We start from the raw sequence: 23293 nt of genomic DNA, 5'->3' as shown, positions 1-23293 counted from the left end.
ATAGAAAGATGCCAGAGAGGACCCGGGGCCGAGGGAGGGCTGTCAGAACAAGATGGTCAGCTATTTTGAGAAGAATTAGGATACTAGGCAGGTTATTAAGGCAGGGATGCAGAAAGACAGAAGCTCAGTTTTATCCAACTGAGATAGGAACTCTGTTATTAAAACTGGTGCACAGGATCAGAGTAGGAAAGGCAGAAATGCTGATGCAAGTCTTAGTTTTTCTGACTTACGATTGTTTACATTTCTCCTAGTGAGTAAGGGGATTGGCGTCCCACCTGGAATGAATTTGATCCTGTAGGTAGGAGTCGGGTGGACCCCAAAATTGAAATTCGAGGGCTAGAGAAGCAATGCTTTATATTTTCCTGGTGATTTGAACTTATTAGGTATTCAATAAATCTATAAAATGACTGATTGGAAAAAGAACCTATAAGGATTCAATTGATACTTTAATAGGTTTTTATATTGAGCCTTGCTTGGCAAGAGGTACTGAAACTTCATGACAGTTTAAGAATTATAAAAGAGCTAATTAGAATAATTAGTTTCTAGTTTCAACTCTTCTACTTACTAGTCATGCATTTGGGCAAATTACTAACCATCTCTGAGCCTGATTTTCTTTAACCTGCATAGTAGCAATGATAATACTGGTGTCATTTTAATACTACCATCAATAAGAATATCCACAATTTATTAAGCATTTCTTTTGAGTCAGGTACTGTACAAAGCACTTTAAATACACCATCTTGTTTAACTGTTGTGTGGAATAAATGAAGCATCATAGTCAAGATACCTGGGCAAGTACATTGCACATAGTGTGACACTGATGCACTTGGAGATCCGTGTGCAAGCTGATGCACAACTATGGGAAAGTGGGTAAGTAAGTGTTTTAGAAGGTGGGAGGGGTGATCAAGTGGACTGATAAATGAGAGAGCTGGATCAGATTGGGAGAAGAAACCAGATGACATATCAGTAATGTACCATAGGTAATATTTTGAGAGCCCATCCTCCCTGCTTATAGAATTGCCTCAGAGACCCAGTAGACTTTATTAACACAGTGAGGTCTTCCAATGAGGGATAGTGCACTTACAGTGTGTCTGATGCAAAGCAGTGAGCGATGGTCTGTTCTCTGACCCTGTTACAGAAGTCTCTTTGGGAATGCTGGTTTGACTCAGTTCCTCCCCAGAGGTCCCAGTGTAACTTGGGATTCACAGCCATGTTTGTCTAACCCATTCTCTTGTTTTGGGTTTCCCCAGAAGCCAATCTAGAAACAAGGATTTGACCATAAATGTTTGCTTTTCTTCAACATGACCCTAGGAAGTGTTAGAAGCGAGTAGGAAAGTGAGAAAAGACATGAAGGAAAGTCAATGAAAGTGTGATTTCCACTGTGGACAACTGAGTTGCTCCTCCAGGGGACCCTCTAAGAAAGTGTGTGGGGTTACAAAGCCGGGGAATGTGAGCCTCCTACTCTTGTGCTTCTTTGATGGAGATTGTACCTTGTGGGCATTGACAGCCCAGCACTCTGCCCTTGGGTGGAGCGATGCAGAAGCGTGACTGGCAGCCACCCAGAGAGCTACAGGACTGCGGGAGGATCTGGCAGGACTCCAGCAGCATCTGCTAACCCACCTTCACCTATTGAAGACAGTCAAGATTTATTATTTATTAATTTACTCTTCCTTTTTTTTAATTGATTTTAATTTATTGTGTTTACATAGATTCAAGTGTCCCACTGAATACATTCCCCCCCCATGTTCCCCTCAACATCCCCTTTGCCCCCCTCCTCCCAACGTCCACCCCCTGTCCTTCAGGATTTGCTTTTCTGCTCTACAACGCTGTGTTATGTGTATATAATTTCACCAATCTCTCTCCCTTCTCTGATCCCATCCTCTCATCCCCTTTCCCTCTGTCTGCTCTTCTTTCTTTCTTTTTTTAATTTAGAAATTAAATTTAATGAGATGACATTGATCAATAAGAGTACTTAGTTTTCAGGTGAATATCTTTATAGCATTTGATTAATTGTGTTGTGTGCCCATCAACCAAAGTCAAATCATTCAAGTTTTTAAATCTTCATTGCATATTTGAAAGTCCTTAAAACACCATCTTATCCCAAAATAGCACATTCCTTCATGATTTTTAATTTCTCTTCCCTGATTGCTTTCTTCAGTCTCTATGTCACTGTAAATATTTTCTTTCAGGTGGGCTTCTTGAACATTAATCTGCAAATGAGCAGAAGATAAAATAGTTTGAATAGTCCCTATTAAATAAGTATTGGGATATAAACAGATCTCTATAGAGTATGTGTAAGCTTAAAAGCTATAGTAGTGTTACATTTGGAAAGGGACACTTTTAGCCACTGGCAAAGGCAGGAGTTAAGCATATCTACAGGGTTTCAGGCTTAGAATTCTGACCAGTCAGGACCCGGTTAGATGTTAGTGTGGGCCAGCATAAGAGGGCTTCTGTCACCCTGCATGCATATTCATCCTGCTCACATTTCTTCTGCCTGCAGCGTACATGCTGAGCAACATATACTGGGTCTGCTAAATGATGGAACGTTTGAATGTAAATGTCCTTATTTGATAATTATTTTCTAAGCACCTTGCAAGGCCCTGCCTGGAATTCAAATGCAAGTAAGGCCTGGTGGCCATGGTCTATAAAGAGAGTGATTAGTGTTCAGAGTAAAACTGTTCTTAGGGCCTCCTACTTCCCTGGGCCCAATATCTGAGTGCCCAACCCATCCACCCCAAAGTCTGCGACTTATCATAATCCACCTTGTGTTTTTACTAGAATTTGACAATTACTCAGAGGTGGTGTGCTGTCACCGACTATTGATATGTCAGTTCCGGGGATATGTTTCTGAGTGAATTTGTTTGCATCTGACTTCCTGGAAATTTTATTAGCTGGCTGTTCTTAAAATCTTCTCTAATATTTTCTTCTTTTCTGAGATGTTATTGATTTTATTTTCTTGAAAGCAATTTTATACAGTAACATCTGTGCAGGAGCAATTTGCTATGATTCAAGAAACTAGATTCTTATGGGCATTTGTCTTAGTAATGTAATTACAGAGTCACTAACTTGATCTTAATAACATTTGTCTATTATCGTGTATTAGATGCATGAAAGGAAAACTGCTTTCTAACTCAGAGGATTACCCTTGTGTATCTCTCTTAGTTGGTAATGCCTTGCAAAATTAATGTCCAGGTGATTTTGAGTGGTTATTTGTATTATTTGAAAATAGTTAGGATTAAATCCAAATATTATTACCAATGTTGCATGCAAACAGAAAATTACTTTTTTAGTATACCTTAAGAAACTTCTAAACCACTGATTTAGAAGTTATAAACTAACCAGCCTGCACTTAATCAGATGCTATTTTATTCTGCTGTGGCTGCAGGAGGCAGTATGGAGCAGAAAGCTTAGAATGTACAGTCAGAGAGCAGTGGTTGGAATCTGACCGCTGTACTCATTCTATCTGTGTGAACGAGGACTGTGTGACTCGACCACTCTGACCCTCAGCTTCCTGCTCCTACTCACTAAAACCCTTAGTTTGTTATTAAAAGATTTTTCCTTTCTTAAAGCAGATAGTAGACATAAAAAAAGATAACCATGTCCACAAAAAGACTTGCATGAGATTATTACTAGCTTTATTCATGATATCACCAAACTAGAAACTCAAATGTTCACCAATAGGAAAATGAATAAGCAAATTGTAGCATCTCCATGCAATGGAAAACTACCCATCAGTAAAAGGAAAAACAAACAAACAAACAAACAAACAGAAAAACCTAGTGATCCATGCAACACTTGGATGAATTGTACAGACATTACATTGAGCAAAAGAAGCCAGACATTAAAGAGGGCACATTGTCTGACTCCTTTCACCTGAAATTCTAAAACCAGCAAAACTCCTTGATGGTGATAGAAATAAGGCAATGGCCTCAGAAAAGAGGGTTTTGGTGGAAAAGAACATGGGGGAGCTTTCGGAGGTCATAGAAATGTTCTCTGTCTTGTTTTGGGTCCAAACTTGAACTGTGCAATTAAATCAAGTATTTTATTGAGTACAAATTATACTTTGACCAAAATAAAAGACAACTCACCCGTCTGTTAAATGTTTAATTTTCTAATGACCAGTTTTGGGGATTCTCAGGATGCAGTGACCATCTGTACTCTGGGAATTGGAACGGCCTTCGGAGAGTCCATTCTGGACAACACACCCCGCCATGCGACCATCGTTACCAGGGAGAGCAGTGAACTGCTCCGCATTGAGCAGAAGGACTTCAAGGCTCTATGGGAGGTAAGCCCCGAGGCTTCTTTGTCAATTAATGTGGTTGTGGAAAAGGCAAGGCACTGCCATGTGGATAACAGCATTACAGTCAGGCCTTGCTGTGTTCTGTTCTGAGCTGGTGGATGGAATTTAATTTTGAAACTTGTTTTTGAAATGTGTAAATGAAAAGCCATTTTGACACAAAACATCCTTTTTTTTTTTAAATTTAGCGCTTGCTCAATTTTCTGTAGTTTGACATACCTTATAATTATTCCTTGAATGACCAGAGTGTTTTATGTATTTCCTCCCTCCTGTTCCACAGATGCATTCTTAACCAGGGAATAAAATACTTTGACATTTTCTTTTGCATTTTAAAAAATCATCATTGACATATTCCCTGGTAAAGTGGAATGAATGGGGTTAACGTCTGCTTCACTTAAATGCTTTTTAAAATGCTGTGCCCCATAATAAGGTATGGGAAATGAGGGACATAAAGATGTCTGGTTACTTGCCAGCTTCCAAATGCATAGGTGGCATGGCAGTGGATAGATGCAACTGGTCCTGGGGGCTTTTACATTTGCTGCTGCCTACCAGTGCCCCTCAGGGTACTGCACTCATTTACAAGAAGTACGGGGAATAAATCGTTTTATGCGCTGTAACAGCAAATGGAGTACTTAGAAAGGTCCAGCTAAGCCTTGCATCTTTCACGCTCATTCCTTTTCAGTTCTTCAAGCTTCTGATTTTAACCTGTGGTTGTTCCTTATCTTTGTCCAGGGCTCAGTATGTCCAAGTGTTAACTCATCGAGCTGGCAGGCTTCACCACTTGTTCCAGTGTGTCTAAGATTTTAAATTTGATCTAAAAAGAATTTTTGTAATCAAATAGTTTCCTCCAGAGCCAAACAAATGAAGGATGCATTAAGGAAGCAAACCTGCCGGTGAATGAGTGATGCTTTGCCTTAAAAATTCTGCAAAGCCTTGGAGGGCCTTGGTGGTGAAATCTGTTACTTTTATTCTTGGCAGTAGTGAATAAATTGCGGGGTTACTTGTTTGAAATGTTTCTCTTAGAAAGTATTAAAGAGCTCCAACTGCTCTGTAAAGTTCAGAGACAAAAGCTAGTTTTAGGAAAGCAAAGCTGAAGTAGGTTTGCATGAGGTGTGTGTAGAGAGGTTTTCTGTCAATTAAAAGGGACCAAGCTTGAGGCAAATAAGCCATTTTATTTGAGCTTTCATTTTAAAAGGTAAACTGAAAAAGTCTATTCTAAAAAGGAAATTCAGAAAACTGTGTTAAGAACAAAAATGATTCCTACCTGTGATGTGTGTCATTATAACTGCTTTTTGTCTGTGATGACTGATTCAAGTTGATGATAATAATTTGGAGAAAAATTAAAAGCATTTTAATTAGGATCCCTCAGTGCTCTGAAGGAAGTTCTTGAGAAGTTGCTTCCTGTGAACATTTAAAACATTGTATGCCTGACCAAGTGGTGGCGCAGTGGATAGAGTGTTGACCTGGGATGCAGAGGACCCAGATTTGAAACCCTGAGGTTGCTGATTTGAGCCCAAAGGTCGCTGGCTTAAAGCCCAAGGTCACTGGCTTGAGCAGAAGGCCGCTGGCTTGAGCAAGGGGTTACTCGCTCTGCTGTAGATCCCTGATCAAGACACATATGAGAAAGTAATCAATGAATAACTAAGATGTCACAACTATGAGTTGATGCTTCTCATTTCTCTCCCTTCCTGTCTGTCTGTCCCAGTCTCTCTCTTTCTCTCATTAAAAAAAATAAAAAAAAATATATAATATATATATAAATATTAAAATAATTTCAAACCTAACAGAAAATCAAAAAGAATAATACAGTAAATACCTGTATACCTACACTTAGTTCAGCAAATGTTAACATACAGCCATATTTGTTTCATATTTTTTTTGGGGGGCAAACCACTATAATGTAAATTACAGACATCATGACATTTCATCCTAAACATTCAACATATATATCTGAAAAATTAGAATATTTTACTATATACTTATAATATCATTATTTCACCTATAAAACTAACAATATCCTAATATCATCTAATACCCAGTCTAGAGTTCAAATTTTTTCAAGCGTTCCATAAACATCTTTTTTTTTTTCCTTTTTATTTTTCTGAAGCTGGAAACGGGGAGAGACAGTCAGACAGACTCCCGCATGCGCCCGACTGGGATCCACCCGGCACGCCCACCAGGGGCGAAGCTCTGCCCACCAGGGGGCGATGCTCTGCCCCTCTGGGGCGTCGCTCTGCCACAACCAGAGCCACTCCAGCGCCTGGGGCAGAGGCCAAGGAGCCATCCCCAGCGCCCGGGCCATCTTTGCTCCAATGGAGCCTTGGCTGCAGGAGGGGAAGAGAGAGACAGAGAGGAAGGAGGGTGTGGGGTGGAGAAGCAAATGGGTGCCTCTCCTATGTGCCCTGGCCGGGAATCGAACCCGAGTCCCCCGCATGCCAGGCCGACGCTCTACTGCTGAGCCAACCGGCCAGGGCCTCCATAAACATCTTTTATAGCTGTTCTGCCCACCCCCAAAATCAGGCTCAAATAAGTAAGTATATATTACATTTGATTATTATATTTCTCTTTCTCTTTGTCTTGCTCTGTCTCTCCATCTTTCTCCTCATAGCATTGACTAGTTAAAATGGCCAAGTCAATTTCTCCCAAATTCAAGATTTGCCTGATTGTTTTCCCCTGGTATCTTTTTTGTACCCCTACCCCAGGTTTTTCTGTAAATGGCAGTTAAGGCTACAGATTTGATTAAATCAAGCCAGGAGATTTTGGTAAGAAAACATCAAAGGAGATGCCTAGTACATTAGGAAACTCATAATGTCTGGTTGCCTCACTATTTGTGCTAAATTTGATCCCTTGGTCATATTATATCTGAGTACATTTTAGGGCTTTTTTCATAGAAAAAATTATTGAATGAGGGTATTTGTGTTGAGGGTGGTCCTTGGTATACCAAACCTTGCCACATGATTTTGTAGCTCCGTAGGTCCAAGCCCTTATCTGTAACCTCAGAGTATGATTTCCAATCTCCCATGCCAGTGATTTAAGTGAGCAGGAAGTGATGAATAGAGGTTTTAATATGAACTGTTCTTTTACTGGTAGGGGACATGAATCTCATAATGAGTAAGAGATTAGTCAGATATCTCATTTTATTTGCCTCTTCATGCACCTAAGCTCAGAGTTCACATTAGGTGGTCAGTTTTTTAAATGGCTAAAATGAAAATGCCAGAAACTCGATTGTCTAGCAATCTGTGTTAATCAGAACATTATTAATGGGCACACTCATGCATATACTGTTCATGATGATCCTAAGAATTTGTAAAATTCTAAAATACCTTATAAATAGAAAAGATTGAATTATGTTTATTGTACTTACTGTTCATTTACTCAGCAAATAGTTACTGAGTATTTCTTGTGTGTCAGATAGAGATATAGCAGTGAGCAAGGTTGACAGACTTCCTGCTCCCAGGGTGGGAGCTTACTATCTACATGGAAAAGACAGAAAACCAGCAAGTCCCTAATATTACTTCAGAGTACAATATATCGTTATAATTAAATAAATTTTCTCTTTGAATATGACCAATTCGTTGATAGCATGTATAGCACTAATATGCTAACAAGATATTTAATTACCAGAACACCTATTTCTTGATTATGTTAGATAATAGAGTTTATAATTCAGCTATTCATTACTCTGGTTAACAAATATCTGTTAGTAAAATTAAAACCCAAGCTCATACTATCAGCTGAAATCTAAGTTAGATCTGTCAGCCAGAAGCTAAAAGGGAAAAATAATGAACCGAGGGGTTACATAGCTTCAGAATTCGGGTAGACGCCTCACTGAACCATGAGTTTTGACAGAAAGAAGGTAGTGGAAAGGTAAGCTGGGTAATGCCTCTCTCATTAGCAAGGGAGCAAGGGGAGAAGCTCAGAAGAGTTAGGCCATCGGTTCTTTTCTTTCTTTTCTTTTCTTTCTTTTTTTTTTTTTTTTTGACAGAGACAGAGAGAGAATCAGAGAGAGCGACAGACAGACAGAAAGGGAGAGAGATGAGAAGCATCAATTCTTCATTGCAGCTCCTTAATTGTTCATTGATTGCATATGTGCCTTCACGGGAGGGGGGGAACTACAGCAGAGCAAGTGACCCCTTGCTCAAGCCAGTGACCTCGGGCTCAAGCTGGTGAGCTGGAGCTCAAGCCGGATGAGCCGGCGCTCAAGCTGGCGACCTCGGGGTTTTGAACCTGGGTCCTCTGTGTCCCAGTCCAATGCTCCATCCACTGTGTCACTGCCTGGTCAGGCTGGCTATCGGTTCTGAACAGCGAAAATTAACCTGAATCTAGGGTCTAAATTTGCATATTCACATTATTTAGTTACTTTAGGGGAATGCCATGATGGGTCCATTGTACAGCAAGCAACCTTGTATTTAGCTTTGTATCCTTATCTATATCCTTAATTTCTCTTAAAGGGGCTGAAGGATAAAACGCAAGACCAGGATTCTGGGTTACTTCTTTCAACCCTGAAAATTATGGTCCCTAATGACTAACAGGTAGCATAGTCTAAAAATAGCTTTTTAATAGGCTAAGTAAATAGTCTATTTTAAATCTTACACTTGGTCTTTAATGGCAACACAAAGCCATGGAATCCTGCTTCCTTTCCTGACCAAAGGCCAGTTTCCTCGGCTCTCCACAGGTAGATACACTCGGGAACTCCACATGAGATTTTGAATCCTATTCAGTTCATCCCAAATACCTTGTGGTTTATATTGTCTATTATTATGTTATAAGTCAAACAGGTAATATCCAGAGTATTTTTTTTTAATTATCATTATGAATGTGATCAGAAGAATTAATTGTTCAATAGTGTCTGCAACTACATCAAATAAAATAAATACTCCTCAAAATAAACTGAAATAGCAACTTGATGCTTTTTTTTATACCCTGTAACTTATCTAGTGAAAACTACTTTCTTTTTTTCCTCCCTTTTCATGTTGCAATTACTATTCGCAGACAAATTTGAGGGTGCTAGGTTGTTTCATTCTTTATTTTCATTTTTTTTGCATTTTCATTTATTTATTTCCCTTTTAAATTGTATTTATTGGGGTGACACCGGTTAATAGAATTATGTAAGTTTCAGGTGTCCAGTTCTATAACACATCATCCGTATATTGTATACACTCTCCCCCTGGATTCTTCTACCCTCCCCCACCCCTTCCCCTCTGGTAATCACCATGCTGTTGTCTGTGTCTATGAGCTGTTTTTATTTTTTGCTTAATCCCTTCACCAGATTTTTCTATCTTAAAGTTAGGTAGGTCATATTCTTTTTAGCTTAAATGAATATAGGAAATTTATTGAAATTTGGTCAATAATGTTTCTTTCTTTTCACTCCTTTTTGATACTTAATAAAATATATTAATCAGGGCATAAAACATACTGTTTCTCAATAACATCTAAAAAAAGGAAGAAGGAAGGATAATATATGTTTCTGGATTTCATTCAAGAGAAAATTAATTTAAAAAAATTAAATTTTGGAATATCCATTTTTGTTCTTGAGACTCTTATAATTTAAACTCTTTGACACTATTGACATTGTATACCCTCAGTAAGGGGGTTAAATAGCAAAGTAGTTAAGTGTAGTCTAGGGAATTAAGCTAATTTTTAATATTTCATTTAAGATTTTGGGTATTTATGATGATTCGTGGCTCTTGGAATAAAAATGAACTGATTTACTGTCTAATTTCATGAATTTTTAGTCAGTACACAGTATAAGAAGGTTTCCAATGGTTAGAACAACAAACAAGGGATATTTTGGTTTTCTTCCAGACTTTCTGTCTCATCTTGTGTCTGTATAAAGATGCTTTCAGTTTTGCGGCATGCTTTGACATCTTTACGTGGGCTATTCCAAGTACATGACATTGAATGAGGAGATGAGTCCAGTGCGTTTAGTAAAGTAGATTAGAGTGGCACGCTTGAAGAATTCCATAAAAATTGCTCCTGAGAGGACCTTGAACTAGTGCTTTACCACCTTCTTACTTGTGTTTCAATTGCACGAACGTAATTTTGAACAGAAACTTTCTCTTATTATGAGTTCTGTTTGAGCATGTTCAAAATAATTATATATGTTCAGGAATAAATTACTTGAAAATTTAAAGACAGCAAAAAACTACAGTCTTCAAAAATAAAATAAAAAATTTAAATTTGTAGTCTGACCAATGTCACAGTGAAAGCCATAATTGTTACCCAGAAACTTTTTAGCACACTATTGTGATTTTATTTTAATCAGGGCTCAGATGAACCATTGCTCAGAGGTAATAACTTTTTTATTATTTTTTATTTTTATCTGTAATTAACTATAACATTATATTAGTTTCAGTTGTGAACATAAAGATTTAAGGCTTGTCTATATTGAGACATGATCACCACAGCGAGTCTAGTTAATATCCATCGCACATATTGTGCCCACCACACATAGGCACAATCTTTTTTCTTGTCGTGAGAACTTTTAAGATTTTCTCTCTTAGCAGCTTTCAAATATACAATGTAGTATTAGCAACTATTGTCACTGTGCTATACATTATATCTCATGACTTATTTTATACCTGGAAGTATATACCTATTGACTACTTCACCCATTTTGTCCGCCCCACTTTCTGCTCTGGCAGCCACCAGCCTGCTCTCTGTAACAGAAGTCATGCTTGATAAAGTAAGTTTATTCCCCAAATATGTCTATGGCCTCAGTAAATTTTTTTTTTTTTTTTGTATTTTTCCGAAGCTGGAAACGGGGAGGCAGTCAGACAGACTCCCGCATGCGCCGGACCGGGATCCACCCGGCGTGCCCACCAGGGGGCGATGCTCTGCCCATCATGGGGCGTCGTTCTGCCGCAATCAGAGCCATTCTAGCGCCTGAGGCAGAGGCCACAGGGCCATCCTCAGCGCCCGGGTAAACATTGCTCCAGTGGAGCCTTGGCTGCGGGAGGGGAAGAGAGAGACAGAGAGGAAGGAGAGGGGGAGGGGTGGAGAAGCAGATGGGCCCTCTCCTGTGTGCCCTGGCTGGGAATCGAACCCAGGACTCCTGCACGCCAGGCCGACGCTCTACCACTGAGCCAACCGGCCAGGGCCAGTAAATATTTTTTAACCAACTGAAAATCTGTTTCATGCTTTATGAGATATAAAGCTGAATAGGAAAAATAAGAAATAAATTCATGTTTCTGTCTTAGGAAAAGAGCACAGTTTGTAAGCAGGGATATTTCTAAGATTAATGAATATTCTTGAAGAAATATTTTTACATCTATCTCTATTAATATTCAGAGTGCTTTTTGGTCTCAATTCTACCAGATGTGTTGGCAGTCGTGGGGCTGAAAAGCTTTTTCATTATTTCTATTTACTGCCTCTTTTGGACTATATAGGGAGAAAAATCCCTTTTCCATTGATAATCTTCCAAGCCACTATGGGAATAGGAATTATTTAGATGACAGCAGCTTAGTCTTTGCCGATGTGCTTTTAAAACCATACTGGAATAATATATCTTTCAGAGGCATCTGCTCCTGCTTGAATAGGCTTGATGTTCCTAGCTGTCTTGGGCTGTCAAGAAAAATTAAAGCCAAATACTTATAATATCTCAGAATGTAAAAACTTCAGAAGTACTTTGGGTGGGTTTTATTAACTTATTTGACATGCGCACAATTTCAGGTTGTGTCCCTTTTACATTACTGGTAGGCTTTTCAGAGGGACTGGCATTACAGATGCATGCATGTTTAGTGGTCCTCGTACTGAGGTAGGACTGCAGAACCCGCTATCAGACAGGCAGTCCCTGCCTGCCTGTTAGTGCACAAGGACCACCCCTTCTGGGAGGGTTCGCTGGAGCCTAAAAGCCAAGGGGCCTGCACTCTCTGAACCCAGAAGCCTGTGCTTACTTTTGGCAACTTCGGATCTTGTATTGTAGGGTTACTTCCCAGGCCAGAAATTTGCATCAAAAGGCTAAGAAAAATACATCCAAAAATAAACATGAAAGCCAAGACTTGATGCCAGGAACTCCAGCCACACACATCCTGTTGGCTGCTTCTCTTGCCTCTCTCCTCACAGTTGTGATTCTTTTCAACCAAGAGGAAGCCTGCTTCGATCAGTTGGATCCGACGTCTGCACCAGGGTCTCACTCCTCTGTCCTCAAGCTTTTCCATGGAATGAAAAAGTGATTCAATGCAGAAAGGAAGGGAGTGAAGATATTAGGAGGGAACTAAAATTGAAGAGAATATATATATGTATAAATATATGAAGTCCTTTCCTGTTGCCTTTGACTGCCTGGGCTTTCCTGGAGAGTCACCAGCACGTTTCCTCTCTGGTCTGAGATCCTGGCAGCAGAAGTAGATGCAGACTGGGAATTAGCAGCCCTGAAGATGCGTTTTGCTGTCCAAATAAAGGGCAGATATTCACTGGATGTCTGAGAACTTTTGAGAGACAGAAAAAGAAGGACGTATGCCCTACAAGGTCAGCATGAATTTATTATTATTATTATTATTATTATTATTATTATTATTATTTAGTGGGGAAACACTACACGTCATGGTTTGCATTTTGGTCTGAGGTGTTATACCCCTAATGTATCTCTGGCTTCTATAATTTTGTTCCACCAAATCCAAATGTGTACCACAGCACTGACATAATCAGATTTTATTTTTATTAGTGGTGTGTGTGTCTAGGGGCAGAGTGGCAGCTCATCTTTTCCTGGTTGTGAAGGATATGTTTGTTTAGCTTGATGATCTTAAATGTGTTTCTAGAAGATAAACAAAGATAGTTGTTCATAACTAGGCAGAGCTACATTTATCACATTAAGAATAAATGTATTGTATTTATCTGGTGACATATTTGAATGGTGTACATTATAAATGAAGTTTGGGCAAGGAAACAGATTGAGAGTGATGGTATTTCACCCCCTGGGCGCCCAGTAGGTATCTTGCCTGCAGGTTTCAGACTGTATGAAGTCCTTAGTGTTTATGGGAATTGTTACATTATTGATGACTTGAAGTCCTACCAGCTCTGCAGCTCTGATCTCACTATTTCTCAGAAGACGATCAGGGGGTCTGAACAGATCAAGGCTCAGTTGGCAGGTGCCAGGAACGCCCAGATGCTGCTGGCTAGGCCTGTTGGCGGGGTGCTGTAAGCAGCAGTCATTCCTCCTGAGCTGGCATTCCTTGGGGTGGTCGTTTTAGGAGTATGCAGTAGATACTCAGGTGTTCTAGAATTTTTGTTAACAGGGGTTCTGAAATTCCTCCCGTGGCTGTGCACTTGCCAGCACACTGTTGACACGTCACCCCTACCCCTGCCTGCTTTTATCTTGCAGTAGCCCTCTCCTCTCTCAGCCAACGTCCTGGGCTGCCTGCCTGCCTGCCTGCCAAAGAGCTGCTTGACTCAATGTTAATTGATGCTACTTTAAAAATTTTGTCTCTAAGAAGCTTCTGTTGTATTCAACAAACACACTTGGTTCCCACCACGCGGAGATACAAAATGTACCATGTCTGTCTTTCTGGTTCAGGCAAGCATCAGAACGAATCACCTGATCTAGGATGAACTGAAAAGCATTCCATGCAAGACCGGAGTGCTGAAGGACACATGGGGGCGTACAGGGAGAGATTCATTTCCACCAGGGAGGGCATCGTTTCATCTGAAGGCAAAGAGATCTGGTTTTGAATTCTTGTGTGGCCAACAAGGCTGTTTTTCAGCTTCCCTAAAGGATCAGGGCCAGTTAACCAAATTATAGCGTTGGAGGCAGCCTCATCCCAAGGGGCTGACCACACAGAAGAGGCATGGCTTTCTCTCTCTGCATTCTGCCTTCTCCCGGGGCCCCCGGTGGCTTTGGTCAGGGGCCCTCCGCCGGCCCTCTGAGGGTGTCATGTGTTTTATTTTCGAATGCCCGGCTTTGTGTTTTGTTTGTTGTTCAGTCCTCAACCCAAGAAATCCACTCTAAGGTTTAATGGTCCCCCAGGCAAAGGCAGTTCTAGTTGGGAAAACTGTAAGAACTTGAGACTCTCAGAAGGAACTCGTGGTGTGGACTGGGGATATTGTTAAGCTCTTTATGTGTAGGCAGCTCTCTGGTCATGGGACTTTCCTGCTCTCATCAGGCCAAATTCCATTCCTGCGAGGTCTCCAGGCTGCGAGGAGAGGTTAGGGCACAGTCACTGGGGCAGGGTGTCTGACACCGAGGATGGAGCAGCAGGAAATCCTGTCACAAAGTTGGCTGTTCCAAATTCCTGCAGTCTTGCTGTGATTGATCTCTCTGACCCCAACGTTTTGAACTGTCTGGCCCAAACCAATAAATACAAGACAGACCTACTAAAAGTTATTGATGTGGTCAGTGGTCGGGCTTGAAATTCTGATCTATTCTTGGTTCACCCCGACTTTGCAGAATGACTCTTTGGAAAGCTTGTCAGTTTCCTAGGCATCTACTGGTGAAATAAAGAGGCTTTTATTTTAATTTCCCCTTTCTGCCAACAGTGGTCCAAGCTAACATTGATCCCTAATGTATTGAAAAATGTAGTGCCTCCCACCTTTTGGTTTGCAAATTCAAGAAGGCAGACCCAGAAATTATGTGAATGGAAAAGAAATGTATCAGGCAACAGGTCATATTGTATCAAAATCTATTATTTGAAAGGCAAGATGAACTTTTTGATATCTTTTATCATTTTTAGTTATAGTTCTAAAAACTAGTTCTACATTAGGATTACCTGGGAAGCTATTTAAAAATTCATGTCTGTAGGCCCTCAATAGACCAATAAAACCAGAATAGTGCCTGGGCATCAGTGGCTTCTTCTTTTTTTTCTTTATTTTTCAATTACAGTTGACATGCAATATTATACTAATTCAGGTGTACAAGACAGCGATTAGACATTTATATACCTTATGAAATGATCATCCCTAAATTTACATGGAGCTACAAAAGACCCTGAATAGCCACAGCAATCTTGAGAAAGAAGAAGAAAGTTGGAGGAATCATACTACTGATATCAAACTATACTACAAGGCTATATAGTACTCAAAACAGTATGAAACTGGCATAGAAACAGACACATAGATCCATGGAAAAGAATAGAGAGCCCAGAAAGAAGCCCACACCTATATGGTCAATTAATCTATGACAGAGGAGGCAAAAATATACAATGGGGTACAGACAGTCTCTTCAATAAATGGTGTTGGGAGAACTGGATAGATACATGCAAAAAAATATAAGATATACAAGAATAAACTCAAGATGGCTTAAAGTATTAAAAGTAACAACTGAAACTATAAAACTCTTAGAAGAAAACCTAAGCAATAAACTTTTTTACATCAGTCTTAGCAATATTTTGAGGGGGATATATCTCATTAGTAGCTTCTTTTTTTTTTTTTTTTTTTTGTATTTTTCTGAAGCTGGAAACCAGGATAGACAGACAGACTCCCGCATGCGCCCGACCAGGATCCACCTAGCACGCCCACCAGGGGGCGACGCTCTGCCCACCAGGGGGCGATGCTCTGCCCCTCCGGGGCGTCGCTCTGTTGCGACCAGAGCCACTCTAGCGCCTGGGGCAGAGGCCAAGGAGCCATCCCCAGCGCCCGGGCCATCTTTGCTCCAATGGAGCCTCGCTGTGGGAGGGGAAGAGAGAGACAGAGAGGAAGGAGAGGGAGAGGGGTGGAGAAGCAGATGGGCGCTTCTCCTGTGTGCCCTAGCTGGGAATCGAACCCGGGACTTCTGCACACCAGGCCGACGCTCTACCAATTAGTAGCTTCTTAAAACTCCTCCGATGGGGCTGCTGGGCAGCCAGACCTGAGCACGCCTATCTTCTGGAAGTGGGATTTGGTAATCCTCTGTGACCCTTTGCACTTGCTGCTTCTGCATATACCTGGTTATATATCTTTGCAAACTTTTGAGAAAAAGAAGAAAATTTTAAAATTTTCAAAAGAATCACAGTCTTCCCACACATTGGCCCAGCAGATCTACCAGGGTTCAGTTCACTTTATCCTTTTGCTTTACTGTTTCATTAAATATCAACAACTTGAATCTCCTCTTAGCATATTCTGATGTTTTAAATCTGAGAAATATTATTGCCAAATATGACTGTGGTTCAAAGATAAAATTCTAACTGGGCATGTCATATCTTTGTAGTATAATCGATTTTAATGTTTTGTTATTAAGTACTAATAAGTTTGTTGAAAATTCAAAGTATTTATATATTATCAGTAATATTAAAAGACGCACATATAAAAATAATACCTCCTTTAGCTTGACTAGAGATGGTTAGTCACTGTAGCTATGAGATCTCATGTAGACACCATCCTAGTTAATAAAACATGGGAAATTCCTTCAGCATTAATTTTCCAAGAAGTTATCCCTGTAAATAACCTCTAGATACCATCAACATTTCCCGAGCTGATGGATATAGGTACTAACCAAGGCAGGCATCCCCTGTGGTGCAGATGGCCTTGTATCCATGGCCCTTGTGAGTATAAATATTTATGTTTACTGTGCAGCTGTTATGAATTGAGGTCATAAAATTGGGTTTGGGTTTTTTAATCTGACATATTATTCTTATTTAATTTCATTGTGCTCAGTATGGTTCTAGTGCTATAAAGGAGAAGAGTGTTTGCTCACAAAAGAAAAAGAGCTGGAATAATAATAGGAAATATTGCCTTTGTTTGTTAAAAGTGTTTTTTTTCATTTGGGTATCTGTAATTTTTTAGCTGTTAGTTTCCTGGATCTTATTATTATTTTTGTTATTTTTTTATACAGATTTTTGATGATTTAAGGTAAGAGATAGCATAGAGCTCATAAATGTGAAATAAAATAATGCAAGGGGTGTGGTAAAAAGAAATCCATTTTCTAACATACAAAAGTAAAGCGTCTACGGCCATACCACCCTGAACGCGCCCGATCTCGTCTAACATACAAAAGTAGAACAGATATATTCAAATTCAAACAGTGCAGACAAGACTGACTACATAATTTGTGGGGCCTGGTGAAAAATAAAAATGTAAGGTACCTTGTTCACCTACTCCTGGAGATAAAAAGTATTAACAGTACTGAAATATAGAGCTTTTTCCTTTCTTCTGCATTCTCTAGCTCAAGTCTTTTTTTTTTTTTTTTTTTAAATCAAGTGAGAGGCAGGAGGCAGAGAGATAGACTCCCACATGCGCCCTGACTGGGATCCACCTGGCAACCCCCGTCTGGAGCTGATGTTCTGCCCATCTGGGCCGCTGCTCCATTGCTTGGCAACTGAGCTATTTCAGCACCTGAGGCAAGGCCATGAAGCCATCCTCAGCGCCTGGGGCCAGCCAACTTGCTCATTTGAGCCATAGCTGTGGAAAGGGAAGGAGGGAGTTGGGTGGAGAAGCAGCTGGTCGCTTCTCCGGTGTTCTCTGACCGGGAATTGAACCTGGGTCCTCTACCCATCAGGCCAGCTGGCCAGGGCAACTCATATTTCTTATTTGCTATTTAATGTTGTTCTAAGTGGAAAAATAAAATAATTAAATTATTAGCATAAATTTGATGTTTATCTTTCTATGGTATAATGCCAATTTAAAATGCAAATTAAAAAGAGTATTAACTCGTATGTGGAATCACCAAAATGACATAATTGTTGTTTTCTAGCTCCATTCATGTATATGTAGTGTATTCTTATAGACGGTTGACACCGTGCACAGCACTAACTGAACCGTATGTTTCAGTCCTGATGCACCTTCTACCTACACTGTCTGCTTCAGCTTCCAGCTGAGTAAGGAGGGACCGAAAGGAAAAGGACTCTGGGTTGCCCTAGCTTTTCTAGCTGTTCCCCCTTTATGTCATTATTTTAGTGTAAGTGGCTGGCTAATCCGGGGAAGTAACATGAGTAAGAAAGGATATGATAGAGTTCCTTTGTCACTGCCATGGCTTTCTTTGTGTATTCAGAACAAGTTCTGGTCACATTCTCTTGGAATGTGGAGCCCCTGGGGCTGCCCGCACCTGGATTTACTCATTGGAAGATATAACATGCTTCCCTCGTACTTGCTTTGAGTCCCGCTGGACTCCCATGCATCATGAGTCCACCAGAATTCTGTCCTCACAAGGCAGGTGAACACGATATGTAAATGGGGTGTCAGAGAGCAGTGGATGTGCCTGTGGTGCTATCTTCTCTGCTCACACACACTTGATGTCCATATGGACTTTACTTAGAAAACACAAGTTCAAAGATAAAATAATTGAGAATTTTAAGATAGTGACAGCAGAACATGGAACCGAGTACACAGGGCAAGGTCTCAGGTCCATGAAGCCAGCCCTGAGTATAGTCATGCATGCAGTCCAGTCCAGTCATTAACCATATCAGCTAAATCCCCAGAGAAGTAAATCCGTTTCACCCCATCCCACCTGCGCGCTGACTGCAGCCGCCTGGGTACGCCCAGGTGCTCCCAACAGAACTAACAAAGAAGCCTGAAGAATTGTGAGAAATAACACACAGTCATTGTTTTAAGTCACTAAGTTTTGGGGTGGTTTGTAATGAGCAATAACTATATAATTGCATATATTAAAACATTTAATGTATACTCTCACAAATGGAATGGCGTTCTTTATATCGTCTGTATCTTGCTTTTTTTCATTTGGTTTGCCTTAGAGACCTGTCTCAGTCCATTAAGATTAACTGCATTATGTGACGGTGTTTTCCATCGCCTGGATTACTATAAATTATTTAACCTCTTCCTCTACTGAGGAACAAGTGTTGATTTTTCTTCTTATCAACAGTGCTACAATGGATATTCTTATACAAATACATATATATCTTGATGTACTTTTACAGAGGAAGTTCTTTCCTGAGGACATTATGTGAAGTTAAAAATTTGATGAATATTTTCTAAGTACACTCAGGAAAGTCTGCACCAATTTACCCCCCTCCCCCGACAGCACACGAGTGGAGTTGTTTTAGTGTATGTACCGCGGACGCGAGCACAGGTGAGGTTGTTTCGACATGCCTCTCATGGTGGGTAATTTCAAATTTTGAAAACTTTGCCAGGAAGAAAAGGCATCTTATTGTTATTTTGTTTTCCCAACCATGAGTGAAATTAAGCATCTTTTAAAATATTTCTTGCTAATTTTTTGGGTGGTTTTTTGGTTTTGTTTTGTTTTGTCTGTGAAAGCCTGAATCTTCCTATCCTTAGTCTAGTCACTTATTAGGTTGTAGCTACAGTTTATAAGATGATAAGGAGCATTTTGTAAATTAAAAATCATGACCGTTTTGCCATATGTATTAAAATGTTTTTTTTTCCTCAAGTTTATTTTTTGAGATATATTTTGTGCTCAGGCACTTAGGATGGGAGAAATATTTTCTGACTTGCCTTATAGTTTTTTTTTCCCTCAAGACTTTCATTAACTTTTTTATTCAAATGTCTTTTCCTTAAACTATGCCCCAGTTAAAATCTCTAAGAATATATTACTCTAAAGCAAAAATTTATTTAAAATAATTTTTACAATTATAAAAAGGAAATAAAGTAACCCTCTGACCAGATATTATGCTACCCATGACCAGAAAACGTAGTAGACTTACAGAAAGATTATGTTTAAACTGATTCTGGGAAATATTTAAGTAAGATATATTAATGAAACAGAAGATAAAGCAAAACTTTTTAAAAGGCGTTTTATTGCCTGACCAGGTGGTGGCACAGTGGATAGAACGTCGGACTGAGACGCAGAGGACCCAGGTTTGAAACCCTGAAGTTGCCAGTTTAAGTGTGGGCTCATCCGGCTTAAGTGTGAGCTCACCAGCTTTGAGTATGGGGTTGCTGGCTTGAGTGTGGAATCATGGACATGATCCCATGTTTGCTAGCTTAAGCCCAAAGGTCACTGGCTTGAAGCCCAAGGTCACTGGCTTAAGTCCAATGTTGCTGGCTTGAGTAAGGGGTCACTCGCTCTGCTGTAGCCCCTGGTCAAGCTGCATATGAGAAAGCAATCACTGAACAACTAAGGAGCTGCAACGAAGAATTGATGCTTCTCATCTCTCTCCCTTCCTGTCTGTCTGTTCCTATCTGTTCCTCTCTCTGTCTGTGTCACACACACACACACACACACACACACACAAACACACATCACACACACACACACAAGAGGCATTTTATTGTCTACCGCTTCTCCTAGAAATTCCTTCTGCTACTGGGGAAATGGTACTTCAGGAGGCTAGTCCCAAATTAGTCAGTGTCTTTATCTGTTTGCTACAAAATACAGTTCTCAGCAATAATTCATCCTTATCTATTGGAGGGAAACTAAAGGGAAGAATGCATTTTAAAATTATATCACATGTTGTTTTTCTTGGCTAGATCAGTGGTTAACTGTTCAGTATTTGGTCCCTCATTCTCTTTATGGATCAGAGACTTTTAGTGAGACTGCCTTGCAAGGTTGAAGCTACAAAACCCTGGCTGCAGAGATGAAGTAATTCCACTTCTGTGCCTGGATCTGATCATTCCCAGGTGCTCAAACCTTTCAGAGGTTCTAGAAAAACAGGATATAACCATGTGTGAAAGATAGCAGAGGCAGCTTTGAAAACCTCAGGAGGAGCCCGAAAGGGGTGTCCAAGACTGGGTGTCGAGATGGAAGCAGGGGAAGGGAACTACTCTAAATTAAAAACCTGATTTGGAGACATGCTAACGTGGTGGTGAAAGGGGCCAGTACACAGTGAAATAGAGTTAGTGAGATCCTCTTCCAGTGAAGCTGGAACCTTCTTTGAGTATACAACATCCCCCTTGTAAATAGATGTTTATTTGTAAAAACAGAAAACCTAACAAAAAGCTTTTAACCTCTATGAGAAATGCAAAGCTCTTCAAAAAAAAATTGGTTTTCAATGAAGGGAAATACTATTCTTTATAAAACATCAAAAATTTCTTTTGAAAGAAATTTTTTAAATTGTCATTCTTTTTTTTTTTTCAGGTAAAATATTCCTTTTGTTTTTTGCTAATATAATGACTATGTCATGCTTATAGGTTTCTGATTTTATTCTGGGCTTCAGTTTGCTGGTGTGTTCAGAGGCATCTGAGCTGTGTGGGAGTTTTTGCCTTCACACGAAATAGCACCAATATGGCACAGAATCTCTAGTTCCTCTGTTTTCCAGTCACTCCAAATCGCTGGCTCTGACTTATCATTGAAGTCAATATTCCTGTCTCTACAAACCCCTCGTTTCTGCCCTCCTCTGGTGCTTCTTCTCTGTTATAAATGTAGCCACCCTTTTTAGCACGGTGTTTAAGGTAAGAATAAATAGACCCTGAAGAAGTGAGTCTGCACACTCACAGTGGTGCCATCAACCAGTGTGATTTGGGAGATTAATGTCAGATCCATTTTGGTGGCTTGATGATTTATTTGCAGCTTGTAATTGTGTTCTGATTGATTAGGAGATTTGCGCAAAGAGGCCTTTGGATTACTGGTGTATTGCTGAAATGATTTAAATCTTTATAAAATGTTACTTCTAGATTGTTCGTCAAGCTTCAAACATATTTCATAATTTGCAAGTTCATTAATAAGCAGAGGGGGCAGTTTCTCCGGTGGAAAACATGTGGCCTGGTTGTCAGACAGGCTTGAGCCTAAAAGAGATTTTAATACTTCCTGGCTGTGTGATGTGGGGCCAGAGGTCTGGACCTCATTCTCTCACCAATAAAATGAGATAAAATAGAGCTTGCACAGTTAAACAGTGTCTGAGTGTCTAGCACATAGGTAAACACTGAGGGAAACAGTGTCATTAAGTGATAATTTTATATGTATATATAACTTGATATTAACTTAAACTTGTCTAGTAAGTCATTGGCATACATTCTCAAATATTCATAGTAAATTAATCTCTTATTCTTATTGATATATAAATAAATATACAATTATAAATTGCTTAAAAAAAAAGAAACCCATATGATTATGTAATTAAATCTCTTCATTATTCCTGTCCGATCCAGAAGTCAGGTTCTCAGCGGCAGTGGAAGAGCGGGGTCAGTGGAGACGGAGCCAGTTTCTCATTCCTCCACCGTTTTCACTTTCAGATTGGAATGTGGGTTTAGGGCTGGAGAGGATGAGACTGAGCACCACTTTCCTAAACCCTCCCTGGCCTTAAATTAGGGCGATATTTCTGGCCACTTTAGACTTTCTGAATACGAGTGGTAGGGGAGGTGGCTCCTGACCCATTGTTATGGAGTATACTCTTCATGCAATAAAAGCTGTCACCTCTTGGTGTAGATTCAGGCTTATTTTGGAAAAAAATGCAAATTGATAAATAGCAGACAATCTTGGCAACAAAGATTTTGCACAGTAGCATCCTTTGGGTGCCAAAACTTCTCATGTATGGACGTGTATGTCTGCATAAATGTGTGCAAAACACACCCTTTTCTGCCTACCTACTTTTAGTTCTATGTCAGTGAATGTCACTTTCAAGAGATATGTCAGCGTAAACTGAAGGAGACTTAGGTCGCTCTGCTTTGAGGTTAGAGGTTTGGTTTACTGGGTACGGGGTGGGGGTAACAGGCTCCTGGTTGTAGCTCTTTTTCCCATGATGCCTCAGATACGAGATGTTAGTATAAACGCATAGCCCTGATCTTCCTTTCTGATGGGGTGATTAAACATTTTCTGTTTGGGTGTTGCCAGGTAGATGAGAATAATAACACTGCTTGGGTAAGAAGGGTATTGTCCTGAGGTGTGGCGTCCTTTTGACTTCCTCCCCCAAATGGAGCACTTCCTGCTTTCCAGCTGGGTGGTGAGTCATGTAAAGAAACTTGAGGATGTGACACAGGACATCAGTCAGGCCATAATTATTTGAATGGCATGGATGACAAATGTGCATTCTGTGCATATCCCATCCAGGTAAAGCCAGGAAATGCAAGAAGGACTGGAAATAGCTCATGGCTATGTGGCAGCGTCTTTGGTGCTAGTCATTTAGTGCTTTCAACATCCAAAGCTGTCACATCAAGATGGTGATGTTTACTTGCATTCTCCTTGCAGATCTGAATGTTTTGACACATATTTTTGTTTCTTGTGATTTCTGGCAAGTGGGAGCA

The 23293-nt window shown here is 40.1% G+C and overlaps 1 protein-coding gene across 10 annotated transcripts in view; it reads left to right on the top strand.

The window, feature by feature from the left end:
• Positions 1–23293, top strand: part of RAPGEF4 (Rap guanine nucleotide exchange factor 4) — a 328733-nt gene that overhangs the window by 86187 nt on the left and 219253 nt on the right. For 4 of the 10 annotated variants that reach the window (XM_066280129.1, XM_066280128.1, XM_066280131.1 and 1 more), the window contains one exon: positions 4139–4285. The exons of 2 other annotated variants lie outside the window; for them this stretch is intronic. In XM_066280129.1, the coding sequence (XP_066136226.1) occupies positions 4139–4285 (147 nt within the window). Of the gene's footprint in view, positions 1–4138; positions 4286–12187; positions 12764–23293 lie in introns of those variants that run through there. 4 more of the 10 variants (XM_066280146.1, XM_066280139.1, XM_066280143.1 and 1 more) reach the window with 1 other exon arrangement.

Source organism: Saccopteryx bilineata, chromosome 5 (genome assembly GCF_036850765.1).
Source record: "Saccopteryx bilineata isolate mSacBil1 chromosome 5, mSacBil1_pri_phased_curated, whole genome shotgun sequence".
NCBI lineage: Eukaryota > Metazoa > Chordata > Mammalia > Chiroptera > Emballonuridae > Saccopteryx > Saccopteryx bilineata.
Note: the sequence above shows the minus strand (reverse complement) of the source record. Positions and strands in the feature narration are given on the sequence as shown.